Genomic DNA, 23,259 nt, shown 5'->3' with positions numbered 1-23,259 from the left:
AGTGAGAGTCTGTTAAAAAAAAAAAAAAAAAAAAGGAAAAATGAACTTATTTTTAATTTCTGGTCTGATTGTAAAAAGTTATCAGGTAGGGTTAAAAGGAAACCAACAGTGGTGCTCCTAAAGTTTTTCTGACAGTTTTCATTTTTCATCTGGTTCCCTGATCTTTTGTTGCCATTCTTTTTTTCTGCTGCTTCTATTTTTGCCTCTTATCTAGAAGTAAATGTTGGTAATATATTTCTTTTATCCTGGTCATTTGAAGGCTCATTTTTGGAGCCCTTGGTGATAGGATTTTTTTTTTTTTTTTTTTTTTTTTTTTTGAGACAGAGTCTCGCTCTGTCGCCCAGGCTGGAGTGCAGTGGCCAGATCTCAGCTCACTGCAAGCTCCACCTCCCAGGTTCACGCCATTCTCCTGCCTCAGCCTCCCGAGTAGCTGGGACTACAGGCGCCCTCCACCTCGCCCGGCTGGTTTTTTTTGTATCTTTTAGTAGAGACGGGGTTTCACCATGTTAGCCAGGATGGTCTCGATCTCCTGACCGACCGCGTGATCCACCCGTCTCGGCCTCCCAAAGTGCTGGGATTACAGGCTTGAGCCACCGCGCCCGGCCTGGTGATAGGATTTTTAAGGGAAATTTTAATCCATTCCATCTTTTATTTATGCCACAAACACCTCTTACAGTGCTTCTCAAGCTTACAGTGCTTCCCTAGGCCAGTGGCATCAGTGTCATTTGAGAGTATTAGAAATGCAGATTCTCAGGCTTCACCCAGGACCTGCTGAATCTGAAACTCTCTGGGTGGGGATCAGCAATCTGTGTTTTAACAAGTTTGAGAACCACTAGTCTACTGAGTGTCTACTTCTTGTCAAGCACTCTGTTCAATGAGGTTAGAAATTTAAAAGCTGAATGTGATATGGACCACACACTCAAGAAGCAACATGGATCCCACACTCAGGAAGCAATACAGGTCGGACACAGTGGCTCACGCCTGTAATCCCAGCACTTTGAGAGGCCGAGGCAGGAGGATCACTTGAGGTCAGGAGTTTGAGACCAGCCTGGCCAACATGGTGAAACCCTATCTCTCCTAAAAATACAAAAATTACCTGAGTGTGGTGGCATGTGCCTGTAATCCCAGCTATTTGGAAGGCTGAGACAGGAGAATAGCTTGAATCCGGGAGGCAGAGGTTGCAGTGAGCTGAGATTGTGCCATTGCATTCCAGCCTGGGTGACCAAGTGAGACTCTGTCAAAAAAAAAAAAAAAAAAGCAATACAAGACAGTGTGGAAAAAATGCTATGTAGATGTAGTTTGTTCTCATGCTGCTATAAAGAACTGTCCAAGAGTGGGTAATTTATAAAGGAAAGAGATTTAATTGACTCAACAGTTCTGCAAGGCTGGTGAGGCCTCAGGAAACTTACAATCTTGGTGGAAGGGGAAGCAAACATGTCCTTCTTCACATGGACGGAGGAAGGATAAGTGCCAAGCAAAAGGGGGAAAAGCCCCTTATAGAATCATCAGATCTTGTGAGAACTTACTCACTATCACGAGAACAGCATGAGGGTAACTGCCCCCATGATTAAATTACCTCCCGCCGGGTCTCTTCCACAACACGTAGGGATTATGGAAACTGCAATTCAAGATGAGATTTGGGTGGGGAGACAGCCAAACCATATCAGTAGACATGTAAGCAGTATATTTTGGTACCATGTTCTGGAAGCTTGGGGGCTGGAAGTTTTCATGGAGATGTATGGCATTTGGGCTGGGCCTTGAAGGAATTTTTTGATGGGGGAAGAATTGGGGAAAATAGAATTCCAGGCTGATAAGATAAAATCTGAATATGCCTGTTGAATGAGGGGAAGTTTTAGAAGTTAGAAGTGAGTAGAGACACAGACACAACGTGGAAGTGAGTTTCATTAAGCTCCATAGGCCATGGTGAAGGATTGACCTGTAGGGTGTGGACCCATATGGTCCTGTGGCCTGTGAACACTATTGTGATTTGGGATTTCTTGGCCCAGAGTAGGAAGGCAAAGAGAGTGCATTCCTAGCATGAAGGTTCCGGGTTCTTTATTTGAGAGGCAGTGTGTGGTCACTGGCATCCCACATGGAGAAACCCAACTTCTTTACCAGCACCGTGCCCTCTATGGCCTTGGTAATCAGACAGGACTAATGGAGAACAGGAAACCATCCCTCTGCCAAAGGGAAGATCAGAGACAAACCTTAATGGAAGAATATTTAGTTACCAACGTGAAGTTGGCCTCAGTAGAGCCTGGGCTGGAGGCTTTAAGGAGAAGAGAAGCCCCCAAAGCTCTTGCTTGTAACTTTAAAGATGCATAGCAGTGCGAATGGAAGTTCTTTAGGTTACTAGAAATAATTTCTATCAAGGCCTCAGGAGGGAACCGGGGCTTCAGTTGGTGAAACTCTTAGGACAGGTTTTAGGGAGTTAGGGAAGACTTGAGGTCTCACATCAGGAGGTCTTCAGTTTCCGTCCCCAGTCCTCCACTGTGACCTAGGCACAACACTTGGGGTAAGATGGTAGGCTTCTCAGTGCCTCAGTAATCACATCTATAAAATGGGGATGACCATTCTAGCTCTGTCATGGGGTTTTCAACAGGATTAAATGGCATGATACATGTATCCGGTAAGCTCAAAAAAAGATAATTATTATGAGAACACTGTAATCATCACAAATAGTTCATAACATGGGGTCCATTGACAAGGGTATTTCATGGATGAGCTACAGGGATCTGTGAATCCCTTGGAATAGTATGTAACTATGTTGTCCAACACAAAAGCCACTAGCCACAGGTGGATATTTAAATGGAAAATAATTAAAACAAAATAATTTAAAATTCAGTTCCCCAGTCACATCAGCCATGTTTCATGTGCTCAGTAGCCACAGGAGGCTAGTGGCGACTGTATGGGACAGCATAGCTACAGAACATTTTCATCCTCATAGAAAGTTCTGCTGGACAGTGCTGCTCTATAATGTTTTATGTGTTGTGTGCATGAGTTCCTTTTTTCTGAGAGAGGGTCTGTAGCTTTCATCAGACTCTCAAAGGCATTCCTGACCTCAAGTAGGTTAATGAGAACCCAGTGCCTCCAAGTGTTTTGTGACCTGCAGGGTATCATGCAAATAAAAGGCGTTGTTTTTATCCAGAAAACTCCCGGGGTCTTACATGTGTCCTTTTTCTTTCTTTTAATTTCTTAGAGCTCTCCAGTTTCTGTTCTGTTCCCTTTCCCTTCTCCCACGCAAGTTCTGTTTCTCCCACATCCACTAAATAACTGTGGAGGAGGGCAGCTCCCCTCCCTTCCCTGGGGGTTGGGAGCAGGAGATTGCCAAGGCTGTATTCCAGCTCTTGCACCTCTCACTGGGAACCACAGTCCCAGGATCCCATGCCTTTATCTGCTTTCTTGCCCAATAGGACCCAAAGATCCAGCTCTGAAAGTGAAGTTAGACATCCTGTCATCTGTAGAACTCTTCATAGTTTACAAACGTCTCCCACATCTGGTCTCATTTTATCCCCACAGCAAACCTGTGAGGTGGGCAGGCCAGGGATTCCCATTTTGCACTTGTGGAAACTGAGACTCTAGAAGGTTTAATGACTTACTGGGTGTGTTAGTTTGTTAGGGCTGTTATAAGAAAATACCATAGACTGGTGACTTAAGCAACAGAAATGTATTTTCTCACAATTCTGGAGGCTGGAAGTCTGAGATCAAAGTTAATTCTTTCTGAGGGTGGTGAGGGAAGGATCTGTTCCAGGCCTCCCTCCTTGACTTATAGATGGCCGACCTCTAACTATGTCTTCATACCTCTTACCACCACATGTGTCTGTGTCCAAATTTCCTCTTCTCATGAGAACACCAGTCATATTGGATTTGGGCCTGTGCTAAGGACCTCATTTTAACTTATCTCCGTAAAGACCCTGTGTCCAAATAGGGTCACATTCTGAAGTATTGGGTGTGCTCAATGCCTGAGTTTTTGCGGGGATGCAGTTCAGCTCTTCATGCTGGGTGTCACGACTACGTGATGGGGCTCCTGGTCCCCTTTGTTTTCTTGCTCTGCCTTGCCTCATCCCTGTATTTCTGATCCTGTGTCTTCTTTTGCTGGCTCTGCAGGCCACCTCAGCCTGGCCTTTTCCATTCTGCCCCTGCCTGCCCCTGCTGCAACCTGGGGGTGTGGTAGGGGCAAGAAGGGTGGCAACAGTGGTGGTGGGACCCGAGTCTGTGAGCCCATCTGCTGGTCTCCCTGCTACTCACAGAATGAGAGGGGAACCTTCTCTCCGAAAGCCGATTGGTTGACAGGCCAATTAAGAGCCTTAGCTTGGTGCAGAAATGCATTAATTTGCTTAGAAAGAAATGGATGCTAAGGCACTGAAGTGGCTATTCGGATACCAGCCAAAGGAGTAGAAGCTGTAAAAGAACTTGCCAATGTCTTCTTTAGCAAAGATCTTTATGATTAAAATAAAGAGCCAAATGTGCACACACATAGTGACAGCAGCAACAACAACATCTACAAAACAACAATAGCAACATGACAACGCAATGATGTGCCTAACCCTGTATGTTTAGAAAGTGTGGGTTTTAATGAAAGGGAGCCATCATCTTGAGCTGTACTCACCAGTGATATTGAAATACCAGTTCTAGAGAAAACGTGACTTATTCATTAACAAAAATGCTAATAAATTGCTTACTATGTGCCAGGCCCTATTCTAGGCACAACAAAACAGGGGCCAACAAAACAAGCTCCTGTCCTTCTTGGAGCTACCATTCAAGGAGAGGAGATGGAGAGTCAACAAAGTGAACAGACTAGGCGGTCCCTTTCAGACTGAGTCTTGAACTGAAAGACTTTTGAGTAAGTGGTTATTGAGTGAAGACCTGAATGAAGCAGAGACTAAGCCCTTCAGAGTCCTGGGAATTCCATACAAAGGGAACAGCATGCGCAAATGCTCAGAGGACAGAAGGCAGTGGTATGGGTAGAAGGGACAAAGGATCTGGGAGGTTTGCAGGGGTGAGGAGGAGGGTAACAGGAGAAGGAGGTGGAGAAGGCTAGATCTGGACCACACTGGCCAGAGGAAGGAGTGTGGATTCTTTATAAGGAATGATGGGAAACTGCTAGAAAGGAGGAAGTAGCGTTTTTTGATTTACATTTTAAAATAATACTAAGGCTGGGCGTGGTGGCTCACGCTGGTAATCCCAGCACTCTGGGAGGTCATGTTGGTAGAGATGGGGTTTCATCATGTTGCCCAGGCTGGTCTCGAACTCTTGAGCTCAAGTGAGGATTTTTGGTGGATCCTCTGGCCTCACTTGAGCTCAAGAGTTTGAGACCAGCCTGGGCAACATGGTAAAACCCCGTCTCTACCAAAAATACAAAAAAATTAGCTGGATGTGGCGGCACATGCCTGTAGTCCCAGCTACTCAGGAGGTTAAGGTGGGAGAATCGCTTGAACCTGGGAGGCAGAGGTTTCAGTGAAGAGCCAAGTTTGTGCCACTGCATTCCAGCCTGCGTGACAGAGTGAGACCCTATCTCACAAAAACAAATAAAATAAAATAGTACTAGTAATAGCAAGGAGTTATTGAGTGTTTACCTTGGGCTAGGAGGTGTGCATGTACTATCTCGTTTAACCCTTGTATCTGGGAAATATGAAATGTTAAGATCCCTATTTTTTTGGTAAGGAAAATTCAGCTTTAGAGGCAAAGTCCATTTTCTAAGGTTACCAACTAATAAGTGGTGGATCCGAGAGTTGAACCCAGGCAGCGACACTCAGAACTCGGTGCTCCCGATACTAACCAGGTCATTTGGTGGTCTGCAGAGACCGCTAATTGGAAGGAAGTATTATTCTAGACCCTGTGATATGGAGAATTCCCAGTCTTCATAGAGGTTGCAGTCTTACATATCTGACAGCATTAAATCCTAGCTTTGTAGGCATTTTAGAAAATACTTCTGCCAGCATCTGAGGAAGAAGGTTGGGGTTCAATTTTGTTAAATTCATAGGTCAAGTGTTTTCTGAACTGCAGAACACCATGAAAATTTGATTTTTATATAATCACAATACCCACAGGCCCGTAAAATCTGTGACTTCACTGAAGCAACTCTGCTGCTCACCGAATCTCAAAAATAATTCCTTTCAAATGTATCTTTCTTGAACCAAACCCTGGGGTTAACTCTCCTATTGACCCGTGGGTGAAGGTGATTAACCCTCAAATTTGTCAACTCTGTGTAAATACAAACATAACTGCCTTCTAATGCTAAGTAAATAAAAGAGGATAGACCTATGCTTTTCAGTGTGTGATACCGAGGGGAGCCTAATCAAGAGAAAAGAAAGAAATCTCTGGCACCATCTCAAAGAGGGACCCCTGTTTCCAGTCAAAGGAATTCCATTCTCTCAGCAGGGAGGTAATTGACAATATGGAAAAAACAGCTGAAAAGGAAGTACCCACTGGAGCTTTCAACTGGGTTGCCTAGGATGGAAGAGATAAAAACAGCTTTTGCCTGAGGTTCTGATTTCAGGACCGAAGTTCAAACATCAAAGGCATGCTGTCTCACCCCCACTTCCCCTTTGAAAGCCTAGGAGACCCGATCTGCAAAACCACTGAGAACAAACATCTTTAGCATCCCATCTGGTAACAGTCCGGTATATAAAATTGAAAAGGTGGGTGGAGGGGTGGGGGAGATTCGGCCTGTGACTTCCCTTTGACACCCTTGGTTTTGATTTCTGGAAATCTCTCCTCTTGGCCATGCAAGATTGCATCTCTTTATGGGTTCTTTGCATTGTGATACGCTGGAACTGGCCAACCCTTTCATCACTTCTCCTATTTTAGGTAAGGGTGATCCTGGGTTTCTGGGACAAAGTTGGAAGCCTCTTTGGCATTTGTTAACTGTGATCTCTCATCCGTTGGAAGTGTTTCTCCAACTTGAAAAGAAACGAAATAGACAAACGCGTCCTTTGATAAGCATTTGAATCTCATGCCCCCACCCTGTGAGCCTTAAGCATCCTGCCCGTGAGAAGATAAGTTATAATAAGTCTGTATTCTCAAATATTCTCTGAATTCCCACCATGAAGACACTTTGGATGAGTGCACTATCAGTTAAAAGCTCCTCTCATCTTACCAGGGAAATTGCACTACAATATGCTTTTGCAAGCTACCTGTGCTCCCTGAGGTTTGGATAGGTCTTTCTGGGGGGAGATATCACTCTTGGTGAAAATCGCTGCTCTAAAAATCCGGAGAAGCAGAAGAGAAATCAAGAGACAGGGGCTGTGGAAAAGCCTGTATTCCTTATTGTACACGGCATTGCCCCCACCCCCCACTCTGACCTCCAGCTTGTGGCCAGGGGCAGTGGAGCTTGTGTAAGATGTTTCCGCAGAACCCAGCACAGGTCCTGGAATCAGAAAGTGTTGCTGCTCCATCCTGTGCCCCTGGAAAATCACCTCTTGAGAATGGCAGGACCCTGGTAAACTGCTTAATAATGCATTTAAGCAGCAGTTCTCAAAGGGCAGTCTCGGACCAGCTGGAGTCTGCCCCAGACCTGCTGAACTGGAAACGCTGAGGGTGGGTTCCAGCACCCAGAGTAATCATTAGCCCTCCAGGTGGCTCTGATGTACACCCAAATTTCACAACCCCACTGTGCTAGAAAAACCCCTCCATAGAAGGTTAGAAGCAAAACCTTCCAAATAATTGATTCTTGTTTCCTTAGAAACAAAAGCAGGGCTGTATTTCTAGCATCAGTTATTTGGAAATACTTACAAGCAGTTTATGTTTCTCTTCTCAGACACAACTGTGCTACTCCAGGGTTCTCAGCCAGGAAGATTTGCAAGCAGGTCCTGATTCAGTTTGTTTTGAAGGCAGAGAGTGGCTGAATTGATCTAACAAGAACAACGATGCTTAACATTACCCACTGTTCTCATTCATTCCTTTGCTTATTTAGTCTTTGAATCATTCATGTGTTTTACAAAAATGTATTGAGCACTTTTGTTCCAGGTACTGTTCTATTAACACTTTTGTTTCGGGTACCATTCATTAAAGTAATGGTGAAAACCGCAATCACTTCTGCATCAACCTAATAGTAGGGCAAGAGTGTAAATTTGTCATTCACGTAGGCTGGGATTCGAATGAGCCAATTGCACTGCCAGTTACTGCTGTGTGACCTTGGGCTAGTGACTAAGCTCTCTGAGGCTGTTTCCCTGTCTATAAAATGGGACCAGTAGCTAGCTACTTTATAGATAATGTAGGATTAAATGAGCTAGTGAATAAAATTGCTAAGCACTGTGCCAGGGCCATGCTCAAGAAATGGAATTGATTATTCCTGATGTCGTATCTAGGGATCAGTGAGATGTCCTTTCTGGCTGGGGTAGAAACTTCTGTTGGGAGGTTGGAGAAGAGAAGATTGAGGCCAGCTTGCCTATCAGTGATTCTGAACGATGGAGGCATATTAAAATCTCATGAGGAGTTTGTAAAAAATGCTGATGCCTGGGTCTCACCCCCAAATATTCCAGTTTAATTGACCAGGTTGAGAAATACAGGCTTACTCCTGCAACAAAGAGAAAATGAGCCCTGCTCTGGAAACTTGTCTTGGTCTGATCACTTATCATCAGTGAATTCCAGGGAAGAACGTGTGTCTGGCGGCAGTCACCAGTGAGCAGTGAGTGATACCTTCAGGCTTGGGTGTACTTAGTCAGCTGTTGGGTTGCTGCCCTCATCAGAGACTCAGAGCCCCATGAAACAGTTTGTTGAACTTGGCAAAGCAGTATATTATGCTTGTATTTACTCTTTTGAACCCATGGCAAATCATTGAGCATTTTAACACACTCCCTTTGCTGCCAGATTCACAAGTTCCACATGAAGTCCCTGCAGACTGGATCCGAACTGAGGACTCCCCCCTGTTCGTAACACAGCACCGGAGAGTTCTCCTCACGTGTAATCATGTGAACGAGCGCTTCAGCTGTGAGCCTGTCCAGCCACGTTTCTAATGAGTTTCCTATTAAGTTAGCTATTTGACCTTCAAGTTATTATTTTCATTGTTTTCTTTTGATTACACCCAAGTCATTTTTCTAGAGGCTGGAGATCAGAAACAAAACAGCTACAAACTAACGCTACTCCCAGGCTGTCCTGCCTCGCCCTCCTGGGTTTCCTGGAATTCAGTATTTTCCAGTGCCTTAAATAATGCCACTTATACTTGACACTAATGTTTAAAGAAAAAAAAGAAAACTCTATTGCCCTTTACTATGGAGTCTTTTGGAATGAACTGGGATAGCTTTCTTAATTTGCACAGACAGTCACCAGCATGCATTTGGGAAGGCTCACAGAGCACAGAAGAGGGGCCTCCACAATGGCCATATACAACAGCGGGGATTTGGATATTGAAAGGGGGGTCAGATTAGATGAACTGTAACTTTTAACCTACAGAGTCTGGGATTTTTTTTGATTCGGGGAATTTGTGCTCCCCGCCATGACTTCTGACAGCAGGTGCCTCTGGTAGGTATGGCTCAGAGATTGACACCCATGCTTGGAGTAGCCCTAGGGACCAAAGAATGGAAGAGAGCTAGGTTTGCCTTCACCTCAGCTTTTACTGGGGGCCACTCGAATCCTCCGATGTCTTTAAGTGTTCATTCACTATTTCTGCCATTCCTCCACCTCCAGCCCATCGCACACATACCTCAAGGGCACGAATGAAGCCTTGGGTGTGGACTCTGCTGCTGCATACCCATAATTCTGGATTTGATGTCTTCCTTAGTTCCCCTTTGCTGCTGAATCGGAACAGCTAACACTTCTGCTTACACTTGCTGCCGTGTGGTGTGATAATACTTACTATGAGGCGTAAGGTAGAGGCTTCGTTTTAGCAGAGGAAGAGCCTGCGGTACAGAAAGGCTAAGTAACTTGCCAAGGTCACCCAACTGGGAAGTGGCTGGAGCCCGAGGTGTGATGACCACGGGCCTGGCCTTTCCACCTTGGTGAGGTGGTGAGGGTGAGATGAACCCCTGTATCAAACCCCTCTGCCGGGGTTTCCAGGGGTGGAAGCCTAAGGCTGTCTTCACAAAGGTATTTCTACCCCCATCACTGCCAGAACCGGGGAGCATGCTTTTTCAGAAGTTCACAGCATCAAGTACAAGATCCCTTGCTTCTTTCCGGGGGGAGTGGTGAGAGGTTCTGATCAATTGCCGGGGCTTTCTCACATTCAGGATTGTGTGAGTGAGTTGTGTTTTTTTTGAGAGAGAGAGAGAGTGTGAGTGGTGTGTGTGTGTTGTGTATGACACAAAGGCTGAGACAGAGCAATAGAGGGAATGATCAGGGAGGCTCTGGAGTGCATGTGTGATATTGAGTGTGTATCATGAGCCTGTGGTGATGGCTGATAGAGCCCATTTCCATCTTAGGGTCTTTCTTGGTTTCTAGAAATGCTCCCTAGGGATGGTTGTGGAAGGAGGGTGGAGTCCAGTGGTGTGTCCAGCATGGTGTTGTCAAGTCCCCTCTCCCACACAACTTCTCTCTCTATCCTGGCCACGTCCCCTGCCTTCCTAGGATTGGATATTGGGCCCCGTTGGCGCTATTAATCCTAGCAGGCACGGATGGGTCTTGGCAAGGCTTCTGCATCCCCTCTTCTGCAGGTGGCTTCTACACTTTCTTACCATTTCTTCTGCCTTCCATGGAGTCCACTTCTGGCCGTGGGTGGCCTCGTTGGCTGTGGTTCTCTTCAGGCATGCCAGCCAACATCTAGAAAGAGTTTTGGTTCAAGAAAAGACAGTGAGTGGACAAAAAAGCCTTTTGTTGTGCAAACCAGGAACTGCACTGAATCAACTCAGACCAATTTATTGACAGGGAGATGCCAGTTTACATTTCTCATCCTCACTGCTCTGGGCTTTCAGATTGAAGAGATCAGAGGACCATTTAGTGAAGCCGTGAGCCCACGAGGTGTTTGAAACTGACTTCTAGGGTGGAAAGTTTTGAAGAACGAATCTTGTATTGACTAAATGAGTCAGTTGGTTTGCAGACAGTCCTTTCAGAGAAAAGATCACTTCATTTTTGAAGTGAAAAATAAGCTACTTTCTGTGAGGATTGTCCTGACCTTTAATAAAAGAGCACCCATGAGGACTGGAAAGGTACTTTGGTCTGAGATTTTGGGAAAATGACAAAAATGCTGCTGCCTAGGGAGGCAGTGCCGTGGAAGAAATGGCAGCACCCTGGATGCCCCCTAGGAGACGGAGCTGATAGAAGGCAAAGGTGTGAAGAGAATTCTCATGGGGCCACTCCTAGGCCCTAGGCCTTTTTTATTAAAATCAACAGATGGGCTGGGTGCAGAGACTCACACCTGTAATCCCAGCATTTTGGGAGGCCGAGGTGGGCCGATGGCTTGAGTTTAGGAGTTTGAGAGCAGCCTGGGCAACATGGCAAAACCGTGTCTCCAGCAAAAAAAAAAAAAAAAGATAATAATAATAAATAAATAATAAAAAAATTACAAAGATTAGCCAGGAGTGGTGGTGTGTGCCTGTGGTCTTAGCTACTTGGGAGACTGAGACAGGAGGATCACTTAAGCCTGGGAGGCGGAGGTTGCAGTGAGCCGAGATCTTGCCACTGCACTCCCGCCTGTGTGACAAAGCAAGATCCTGTCTCAACAAACAAACAAGAAAAACCAACCAACCAACTAACCAAAAAACTCAACAAAGGACTCTTCCTCCCTGGAGGTTACAGAAAGAAATTCTCCCTTTTTAAAAGCCCACCCTTCCTGGTACATCCTGTAAATTGGTCCTCATCCTCTGCTTTCCAGGCCTCTTTCTTCCAAAACGGCCCAGTGTGTTCTGCTGCCACGTGGCCAGTGGATGCTTAAAATCCCAGGATCTCCTCACTCATCAGCGTTTCCCTCAGACCAGAGCACTGTTTTTATAATACACATTTTCTCAAGTTCTACACGTTGTGTTATTAACCTCGAGAGCTGCAGGAGGCAATCTCTGGGAGCTGGGTCATTAGCCTAGTTGTGAAAGCCAAATGATCAGAGGACAGAACGGGACTGTCAAACCGAACATCTGATGAAATTCAGGATTAATGTGGAGAAGTAGCTGTTGCTATAGCAACCAATCCCTACTCTCCTTTGAAATGGAAAATAAACAGCAAACAAGAAAAATAATTTAAGTTGGTGTCTGGGAAGAAGGAAGGCCTGCTTGTGGAACAGTCGAAGAAAAAGGAGAGTTCGGGTATTTTAGGATATGTTGAAACAATGGTGAAACTATCTCAAAAGCAAAACCCGAGTCATTTTTGGGTGGTTCAGTTCCATGCCTGCTTTTTCTAGAAATCTTTTCAGGTTCCTTCTGGGTGACCTCACTGATCTTTCTGATTGTCCAGGTACTTAAAGTCTGTACTGCAAAGGTTAGCTCTTGAATTATTTTTTAAGTACTGGTCGTTTCCAACTCGAAAGCAACTCCTTGGGGGTAATGACTGTGCCTTTCCTCTTTTATATTCCCTTTGACACGTAGCAAAATACTCAGATGGATGCCTCAAATAGGCTGATAATAAAGCTGTTTCAGAAAAATCGGTGAGATTGGCTCCATTTAATGAAGGAGAACCTTTATTGGATGTAATGCAAAAAGCAGAACTGGATGATGGAGGAAGGGGGTGGAGAGTCGTGGCAGGAACATTTGCTTTTGAGTTGCACAAATTTGCCATCCAATCTTACTGGGTATCTACCCAACAAAAATGCATACAGGTATGCATCAAAAGACATGCACAAGGATATCCATAGCAATACTATTCATAACAACCATCAACTGGAAACAGCCCAAATGTCTATCAACAGTAGAAGGGATAAATAAACCACACGATACATTCACATAATGGAGTACTCTAGAGCAATGAGGGTGAACAATCTTTGACGACATTGAGCAACATAGATTATTCTCACAAACATATTGAATTAATGACAAAGGAAATATACTACATGATTCCTTTTTTTTTTTTTTTTTTTTTGAGACAGAGTCTCACTCTGTCACCAGGCAGGCTCACTGCAACCTCCTCCTCCTGGGTTCAAGCGATTCTTGTCCCTCAACCTCCCGAGTAGCTGGGATTACAGGTGCCCACCACCACGCCCAGCTAATTTTTTGTGTATTTAGTAGAGATGGGGTTTCACTATGTTGGCTAGGCTGGTCTCGGTCTCCTGACCTCGTGATCCACCCGCCTCGGCATCCCAAAGTGCTGGGATCACAGCCTTGAGCCACTGCTCCTGGCTATGATTCCATTTTTTAGAACTTCAAAACTCATCTATGATTTTGGTTCATATTCCTTATATTCATGGTATTGGTGTATCTGTATCTTTGGGGAGATGATTAATGACAGAAAGAGGACATGGCAGGAGTGCTTGCAGGGGGCTGGCAATATTGTTTCTTGATGTGAGTGCTGGTGCCCTATTTATTTATTTTATTTTATTTTTTGTTTTAGAGATGAGGTCTCACTATGTTGACCAGGTTGATCTCAAGCTCCCAGCCTCAAGCAATCCTCCCATCTCGGCCTCCCAAAGTGCTGAGATTACAGGTGTGAGCCACCATGCCTGGCTTGGTTCCCTATTTATAAAGTGGGGATAATATGGATCCCTATCTCATAAGATTGTTGTGAGGAATAAATGTTTTAATCCATGACATGTAGTAACTGTTCAATAAATGTTAACTATTCTTATTACAAGCGTTCTAGGGAAGGAGAGATCCCTGTCTGGGAAGTCTCCTGGAAAAAATTGAGCCCTGAACAATTTCGTAGGTCCAGGATCCTGGATGCTGTCCTGTGCCTTGCTCCTGTCTCTTCGATTGTTCTTGGTGATGTTTGGTTGCCTGTGTGGCTCACCTGCAGCTCCCTCTGGGCCTTCAAGTTCTTGTGCTTTATTCATCGCCCTCTTCTTTCTCTCCTAGTCCCTGGCCCTGCCAGTTGCTGGTGCTTCTGTTTCTGCTCTGTTCCCTTCCTCTTGCTGAGCCTTCTACCTGGCCTGCCTTTCCTTCCCCTCCAAACTGGGAACAGTCTTCTTTTGGTATCCCCAGTGCCATCTGCATAGTAGGTGCTTTCTGCTGTGCTAAATCCAGGCTCTGCACCACCTGGCCATGGCCCCAGTGCTGTGGGCTGACTCAGGCTGAGCTAAGTTTCTATTCAGGGATTTAATTTTCCTGGTAGGCCTGGCATGTCAAGGGCCATAGTTTTCCTTACCATTCTGGAGCCACCAGGCTTCTGGGTAAAACTGTCTGGCCAAGAGACACAGGCTTTCATTTTTCAGAAAGGAAACCCTTCCCAACTGGTGGAAAATAAGCTTTTGCTTAGTGACTAATAACATAAACACAGACAAGATTTCTGGGCTTATAAATAACCAGTTGTAAAAGTGCCCAAGGGAAGCAGCCGTTTTTTGCTAGAAGAATGGCCAAGAGTATCCCTGTCACCTTGTAGATAGTGACCTTAAGCATGGGCAAAGGAGCGCTGGGCCAAGGGTGCGGAAGCTGCTCATTCTTCAGTATTAATTCCCAAGGCCTTGCTCTTATGCATGATAAATCCTAGACTATTCTGGAAAAATAACACCCGCTCTCTAAGGTCCTTTCCTGCTCGAAAATGCTGTGATTCTGCGGCAGCCACAACATGTTTTAAAGAGCGATGCCAGCAGGGAGAGGAAAGTGTTAGGGTTTTGTTTTGCTAGAGCTGCCTAAGTGGCTGATGAAGTAATTGTGAGAACAGCTTCCATTTGTTGAGCACTGGCCGAGGCACCGTGCTGAGGGCAAGAGACCTGTGAGGAAATTACTAGTCTCATTGGACTGATGAGGAGGCCGAGGGTCAGAGGGGTTGAGATATATGAGTAGTAATGGAGTGGCTGAGAGCTTGGGGGCAGCAGTCAGACTGCTGGGCTCAGTGCTGGCTGTGCCTCGTACTCCTTGTAGTTACGGGAATTATTATTCACCTCGTCCCCAGGTGTTCTCATCTGTAAAACGGGGATCCTCATAGTACCAAATTCTTATGATGTAATTCATGCAGAATGCTTGTTAGCGTGGTGCCTGCACATGGTAAGCCTACAACAAATTTTGCTGTTACTAAGAAAGCCTTCAAGAAGCTTCATCTGTAACACCCCCAGCCTGCTTGATGAAACACTGAGGCTTGAAGTGTGGGAATCTTGTTTGCTCTCAGTTAATTTAAAGTGGCAGACATGGGCTGCTTCCTATGAGGAACTGGGGGATGGTGTCCCAGAGCCAGGCCTGGCCGCTCGGACAGTTCTCTGACCACCTTGCTCACTGGCCCTGCCTGAGAGAGTGAGGGGCCAGTTTTGTCCCTCGGATATCATCTCATTCATCCAGTGCTTTCTGAACTGGCTCCATATGAGTTCTTCTGGATGCCAATTGGAGGACTGAAATGGCCCAATCAACTGGCAGAACTCTGAGTTAAGGAAACCAGGTTCTCCGAGGACAATCAAGTATTAACGTTTGGCTTGTGTTTGACCGTGGAATTCTTTTCTTCTTCAAGACAGCTTGCAGAATGAGTACCCCATGGAATATGCATTTGGAACTATTTCTTGACCCCTCCAAATGCAGTCAGCAGGGAGGCAAGTGTGAAAGGCTGGCAACCAGTAAGGATGGGGGTAAGGGGTGTCCTTGGAGGTGAGACAGGTAGACAGATCTGTGATATATTTTATTTTATTTTTGAGATGAAATCTCACTCAGTTGTCTAGGCTGGAGTGCAGTGGTGTGATCTCGGCTCACTGCAACCTCCACCTCCTGGGTTCAAGCTATTCTCCTGCCTCAGCCTCCCCAGTAACTGGGATTACAGGCACCTGCCACCACGCCTGGCTAATTTTTTATATTTTTTGTAGAGATGGGGTTTCACCATGTTGGCCAGTCTGGTAACTTCTGGCTTCAAGTGATCCACCTGCTTCAGCCTCCCAAAGTGCTGGGATTACAGGCGTGAGCCACCGTGCCCGGCTGGACTCGGGATATATTGTAGAGACAGGATCAGTAGGACTTATTGATGGAAACTGCTTAGTAAAATATTTGGTGGATTGGACTGTATTTTGCCGAATTGTGTTTACATCTCCTTGATACCAAATCAGTCAGTTGGAGAGGGAAGAATCCAGCCCTTGAAACAGCCCTTCTGCCTGTGTGAGGCGAGTGGTCCACACCTCCCGATAGTCACTGAAGGGCCAGAGGCTTTGGCTCCCTTAAAGACGCACCAGACTCTTTGGGGTATGAGGTTTCTTGTTTGTTTATCTGTCAAAGTACTTTCCTTCTTCCTACATCCCTTCTTTTTAAAATTAGAAAACCCGCTGCCCTCTCCAGGGCCTATCACTCTTTCGTTTTTGGGGCCTGAGCCATGCATCCCGAGGCAGTCGGGATGTTTCCAGTTTCCAGAGTTTATTGTTAATGAAAAGTGCACAACAGGCTGAAATCCCTGGCAGGAGCCAAAGCTGCAGGGTACACCGAGGCCAGCAGACGCTGGAGCAGCCAATTTTATCTGGATGTTCTCTCCTCCTCCTTCCTACCCTCCTCCTTCCCCTTCATTTTATCAGGGAGGTTTGGCTGGACTTGAAGGAGCCAAAAAGGAACTGGAGGGGTCTGAGCTTCTAGCAGCCAGCAACAAGGTATGGGAGGACAGGGAACCCAGGCCTAGGATAGGTTCCAGGTTAACTCAGTTCTTCATTGAATGTGTGTCTGCCTCGGTGCTAGGCTCTGGGGATGAATTAGTATTGATAGCAACAATACTAGCTAACATTATTGAGTGTATGCTGTAAGGGGAAGGCCTTGTAAACGTTGAACATACCTGATATCAGGAATTCCTTCCAGCAGTTCTAAATACTTGCTAATATTATTCATGTTTTATAGTTGACTAAACTGAGGCCCAGAGAGGGCAAGAAACATCCCTAGAATCACACAGCTCTAGGAGTATCTCATTCCAACACTATAGTTTTTAGCTCCATCCATCTAGGCAGAGGACATGGATATGTAAACCAGGAAATAAACCATAGCACAGTTTGCATGTGCTATGAGGCAAGTATTGACTAGTGCAGTGGGAGGGGTGCTGTGGAAACCACGTATGAGCACATTCTTGGCTAATGAATTAGGGTGCTGGGCATAGGGGGCCTGATGGAAATGTTAGAAAAGTGGATGAGATGGAGGGAGGTAGGCAGGGGACCTTCAGGGAGGGTCTTGGGTACCCTGCAAAGGTTTTTGTACTATATCCCTTAAGAGTGATGATGGATTTCAAAACAAATATTGCTTATTTTATCCTTGCTCAAAGGACATCTTATGTGAAAGTCCAAAGTATGAAACAGGTGGCAATGGAGTGGCTTTGGACAGCCTGTCATTTGTGGCCTCCCTTCTCCCTGCCTCCATGCATGGGTCCCTGGCCATCTGCCTGGAACCCTGACTTTGAACATCACAGCTAGAGAGCATCAGAGTTGAAGAGAAAGAAGCGTTTACAAGCATTTGGGGAGACTGTTTCCTTGGTGGTGTGGAGGTTGAGTGAGAAGGGGCTGGACCTGGTGGCAGGGAGCCGGCTTGAGATGACAGTAGCAGCAGCCCTGCAGGCTGCAGCGTTAGTTCCCCATCCATGCTGGGGACCGGAGCTTTGCTGATTCCAGCCAGCTCTTTGGGAGGCCATCCATCTAATGGCTCTGCACTTGATCTTTGAAGCCAAACTGCTTGGTTGCAGGCTGTGCCAGATTCTTAACCTCTGTAGGACTCAGTGTCTTCATCTTTCAAACAGTAAAATTACAGCTATTTCCCTGATCATTTGTTGTAGGGTTTAAACGAGTCAGTACATGTGAGGTACTTAAAACCTTACACACAAACTTGGTGCATAGTAAGTGCTATATTGTTACTTATTATTAATGTTCAAAAATGCCTTTATGTAGTTTGAGTTTACTCATTTAATAAATATTAACTGAGCTCCTACTATGTTACTATGTGCCAAATACTGTTCTGGCTGCTGAGGATACACCAGTGAGTGAAACTGGATAACCCCCTTTTACATTTGACTGGGGGAGACAGAATAAACAAATACACGGATTGAATGTGTAGTAGGCTGAGAGGGGCCCATGGGATCGTGCACAACTTGGTGGGCCACATTAAAAGCTTTGGGTTTTATTTGCCTGAGATGGAAAGTTATAAAGAGATGACAAGATTGAGCACCCATTTTGGGGTCAGAGTAGCTCTATCAGGACTGGGTACCTGGTCTATATCCAATGGTTAATAAATTATTAGTAGTGTTTATTGTTACCCATTATTCTGTCTATAGGAGAGCCGTTCCGGGAGAGGGTTGTGAGAATGATCTTACAAGGAGAGTGGGGTCCTCAGAAAAGAGAACCACATTTCCCTTAGCATGACAAAGGCGTGTCCAGGAACAATGGTGGTGACACACACCATTGCCCACCTGGCGGGACAGCACACCCAGCGCCTCGTGATGCTGAATTGACTGATTGGTCCTCTGCCTGGCGACGTCTCCGTTGTCCTCTCTCGCATTCTCTGTAGCATAAGTGAGCTTGTTGGCTAAACAGGGTGTTTGTGTATTGCTGTTTTCCCTCTGCAGTGTTTGAGAACAAAGATAAGATTGTGATCATCATGGAATATGCAAGCAAAGGGGAGCTGTACGATTACATCAGTGAGCGGCGGCGCCTCAGTGAGAGGGAGACCCGGCACTTCTTCCGGCAGATCGTCTCCGCCGTGCACTATTGTCACAAGGTACGGCTGCAACTGGCCCGCAGCTTTGGCCATAGATGGTTTTTATGGCACTGCATGATTTTTTTCCTGTTATAAAAGTGATATCTGTTCATGGCAATGTGTATGGAGAATTTATGAACTAGAAACAAGAAAATTACCATCACCCACGATTCTGGAATCCAGGGATAACCCATTTTTGACATTTTCACTTGTTTCTTTTCAGTTTTCTTCCTCCTCCTTCTCACATTTTTTTTTTTTTTTTAGGCAAACTTTTAATTTTGAATAATTTTAGATTTACGGAAAGTTTCAAAGGTAGTACAGAGAGTTCCCATCTATGCCTCAGTTTACCCTAATATTAACATCTTACATGTCTGTGATACCTTTGTCAAAATGGAGGCACCAATGACCTTTTTCTGTTCCAGCATCCAATCTAGGGTACCACACTGGATTCAATTTTACATCGTTTGTGTCAGGCTTTTTTACTTAATACTTTGATCTAAATGTTTTCCTATATTATTAAAAATTCTTTGTGATTCTTGATTGTTGGACATTGGGGCTCTTTCTAATTTCTGGTTATTACAAATAGTGATCAATATCTTTATATATGAATATTTTCCTCTCATGTGAATAATTTACTTAAGAGAGATTCCAGAAGTAGAATTACTGGGAGAAATGTTCTTGAAACCTTTCTATACTCTTGGTCCCTTTTCTTGCATAGGTTACCTGTATGCACATATGTCTTATTACAGCACACCTCGATGGGATGTGTTCAGAAGATAATCCAAGCTAGTTGGGAGGCTGAGTGGGGAGGATTGCTTGAACCCAGGAGTTCAAGACCAGCCAGGGCAACATAGCAAGATCCATCTTTGAAAACCTTTTTTTAAAGTAGCCAGGCATGAGGTTGCACACCTGTAGCCCCAGCTGTTTGGGAGGCTGAGGCAGGAGGATCCCTTGAGCACAGCAGTTTGGGGCTGCAGTGAGCTATGATGGTGCCACTGTTCTCCAGCCTGGGCGACAAAGTGAGACCCCATCTCCAAAATAATAATAATAATAATATAGCCAAAGTAGAGCCACTCTTGGTTTCTGGAAAAGGCATGAAGAACACAGATAATTACAAGCCCTGTCTCAGCCATTATTGTTATTACTCATTTTGACCATGATTTTCATCTCGTTCAGTCTTTCTCCAGATCTGTCACACCCTGAACAGTCATTTACTTTGAGGATAATGTGACTTGAGTCCAACAGGGCATCCAAAACAGAGTCAACTTGTTTATACAAATGATCGCAACATGGGGCCTCCTGGTTTGTTAAATATTGTGTTTAATTGAGAGTGGCTCTGTAAGTAATTAGAAGACAGTTACTCAAATCTAAAACCCTTAACCCGTGTGAACATTGTTTGACCTCTCTTTGTTGACTCAAAATGTGCTCATGATTTGAATCGTATAATATTTTGTATTTCATCATCAGGTATCATTGTAAATCACCATAGAGATGATAGTTTTGTGATTTGAAGTGTGTGAACACTTGGATTCTGTATGAATGAGGCTTTATTAGACTCATTCCATCTTATTACGAAAACCAGGAATGAAGCAATGTAAACCAAACTGCTCCTGATATTTAAAATTAATGGAATCAGGCGCCTTGTAGTTGACATCTTTCTTCTAAGAGACTTGGCTTTGTGCATTTCTGAATTCAGAAGGCCTCCTTGCAGGCTTGAATTAGAAAAAGATTAGTAGAAATACATGTTTTCATTTCTCCCTCTGAGCAGTGCTTTTGGAGATATTAAGAATGGTCAAACGAAAAGGAAAATAAACAAGAAAGAACCACCCATCAACATGCCTGTTGGTTTGCTCAAAAGAGCAGCTTTGATTGCAGATGTCCTTTATGCTGAATGATGTTCAGAATCATTCAGTGCCCCCCGCTACTTGTCCGTGCACCCCTAAATAGCCAGTTCTTTCAGGCCCACTGCTCTTCCCATGCCCACCCACCCCCTAAAAAGATAATAAAAAAGATAGTCTTAAAAAAGAATGAGGAAGGCTAATGGTTACTGCTGTGTAGACCGACAGCCTATTGGCTGATGACTGCTTTTCACATTTCAGCTGGCTGGCTGCTGGTCATTGAAGTTCAGCCTCCAGTCTTGCCAGAGTTTGCCTGAATGGAAAGGTCAGGCAGGACGGCAGCCACCTGCTTTGGTCAGGCCAGTGGTCCCGGTCTCACTGGTCTGCGCTCACGCTTCACCTTTCACCCAGCCCTGAGTCCTGCTGAGCAGAGAGGGACTTTCTGAGTCTTCTCTCCAGGCTGCTTAGGAAATGTTATCCTCAGGACAGATCAAAATGGGTCGCAATAGATTGAGCCAGATGTCTTTCCAGCATTGGGGAGGCAGGCAGGCACACAGACAGACAGACCGACAGACAGACGAGGAGTGCCTGTGAGCCCCACAAGTCTTGAGTCCCCAGCAGAGAAATCTGCTTCTTCCCTGGGAATCCCATCCCAGACAGACATTGTTTGCCGCTGCCTGGGATTATATTGCTTTCACACAGTGGAATCACATTCCGACAAAGAATCCCCCTGCTGTTTTACAGGCTCTGGGGGAAAACAGATTCCAGTCATTTTTCCCTTAACCACACAGCAAGTGACTAATGCTCTGCTGTCGCTGGTCGGTCGCTGGCGGGGGAGCGTCAAGACAGTGAGAGCAGCCTGAAGGATGGAGGCGAAGACCACCGGGCTGGCGCATTTCTTTAATCTGTCAGACATTTCCCTTTGCGCACCCTCCTTCTTCCTCTTTCTCTCTTGTTCTCATCCCAGCCGCTCCCATTCAATTCCCTCTTTGTCTTCTCATTTCAGAACGGTGTGGTCCACCGGGACTTGAAGCTGGAAAATATACTGCTCGATGACAACTGCAATATTAAGGTAAAGCTCTCGTCTCGTTGATGGATGTGCAGGGCCTGGGTCTTGCAGCCCTTGTGGAGGCTTAACCCGCTCCAAGCCGCAGCCTGGAAATAAGGCAGCCACTTCCTACCTGGCAGGCTGGTGGGGAAGAGTCTCTTTGCTTGAGCTCAAAGTCCAGTTCAAACAATTACATTCGACAAGCAGTTATTGATCTCCTGCTACATGCTGGGCGTTGTTCTTCCTCCCTGGGTAAGATGAGATGACTGAGATACAGTGTCTCTCCTCAGGAAGCTCATAGTCTAAAATCATCACCATAACAATACTTTTAGCAACCAATAGATACATATGTATTTTATATTTTTGCCTGATATCACTTAAATTCAATCTTTACGACAACTCTACAAGGTAGGTACTGTTATTTACATAATTTCACGGAGAGGGCAACCGAGGCACAGGAAAACTAAGTAATTTGCCCAAGGTAATCCAATGGTAAAGAGTGGAGTTGGGATTTGAACCCATGTCTGTCTGATTCATGAGCCCAAATTCAAGTTGCTTTGCTTGATTTTCTAGCAGGGCCCTAAATTATTTTAGACTGGAACTCTTTTCCTGGCCATTGCTTTGCCACTCTCCACCCTGTCTCCTACTTCTCCCTCTCCACCTTCCCACTCCTGAAACCAGCCATGGACTTGGGAAGCTGACCAAAATGGGGATGGTGCTTGCTGTTGGGAAATAGCAAGTTCTGAAGTTTACTCACACAGAGAGTATTATTGCTGGCTGCTGCTGGAGCTGGAGAAAGCTCTCCTGGCCCACAGGGTTCAAGTGCCTCCCGGGGAGCCCTCTGAATGTCCTTTTGACCACGTCTACAAAATAAGCAAATAAGGTTTCAAAATAAACGGAGCTCACTGCATGGGTTTCATTATGAAACGGCCTGAGTACTCCCGGCACCAGCAGGAGCCCTCCAATTGGCCACTGGTGACGTTAGTGGCTTATCCCTGGTCCCTGGACAAAGCATGGGAATGATTTTTTGTTGTCGCTGCTATCAGTGGAGGAGCGTGTGATGAGACTTGTTTCTTTGCTTGGAAGGATGGAGTCGCTTTGGTGTTGGGATTCTCTGTACAGATCATGGCGGCAACCATTAGTCACCACCATCCTTTGAGAGGCCCCTGGAAGCCATGACCCAGTGACTTTTTGCTCTTGAAGAGTGGTTGACCGTAGTCACATGCAGTCCATAGAATAAGGAGGAAATAGTTGGTCGAAGTAGTTTTCCATGGCAATAGGAACTGGAATCTCAGGGTCTATTTCTGGCAAAGTGGTTGGATTATTCTAGAAGGAGCACTGGTTATAGAGTTAGGAAATTCCGGGCTGTGTGGCTTACTAGCTTCTTGACACTGGGAAAACCACTTAACCCTGTTTCCTCAACTGTAAAATAGGGTAACAGTACTACCCACAGGCCTGCTTAGAGTAGTGAATGAGACATTCTGTGTTTAGTTTTGTAAACTGCTAAGCACTCGTGTCCGAATGAGTCAAAGTTAAAAGCAGTGGCTTTGGAGTTAGATATTGCAACCCTGCCCCTTTGTAATGGCAGGATTTGGGGTAAGTTTCATGATGATTTAGGCTTTAGTTTCCTCATCTGTCAAGTAGGGATGCCAGTTCCTATCTCTGCAGATTATTGTTTATTTGTTCTTTTTCTTTTTTGATGAATATTTTCTGAACAGTTACTGTGTGCAATGTC

At 45.3% G+C, this 23,259-nt stretch overlaps 1 protein-coding gene across 2 annotated transcripts in view; it reads left to right on the top strand.

The window, feature by feature from the left end:
* Positions 1-23,259, top strand: part of NUAK1 (NUAK family kinase 1) — a 76,704-nt gene that overhangs the window by 34,272 nt on the left and 19,173 nt on the right. For both annotated transcript variants that reach the window (XM_008004516.3, XM_008004517.3), the window contains 2 exons: positions 18,508-18,659; positions 21,483-21,548. In XM_008004516.3, the coding sequence (XP_008002707.1) occupies positions 18,508-18,659; positions 21,483-21,548 (218 nt within the window). The remainder of the gene's footprint in view (positions 1-18,507; positions 18,660-21,482; positions 21,549-23,259) is intronic.

Source organism: Chlorocebus sabaeus, chromosome 11 (assembly GCF_047675955.1).
Source record: "Chlorocebus sabaeus isolate Y175 chromosome 11, mChlSab1.0.hap1, whole genome shotgun sequence".
NCBI lineage: Eukaryota > Metazoa > Chordata > Mammalia > Primates > Cercopithecidae > Chlorocebus > Chlorocebus sabaeus.
The sequence above is the reverse complement of the archived record's forward strand: the minus strand, read 5'-3'. Positions and strand labels throughout refer to the sequence as shown.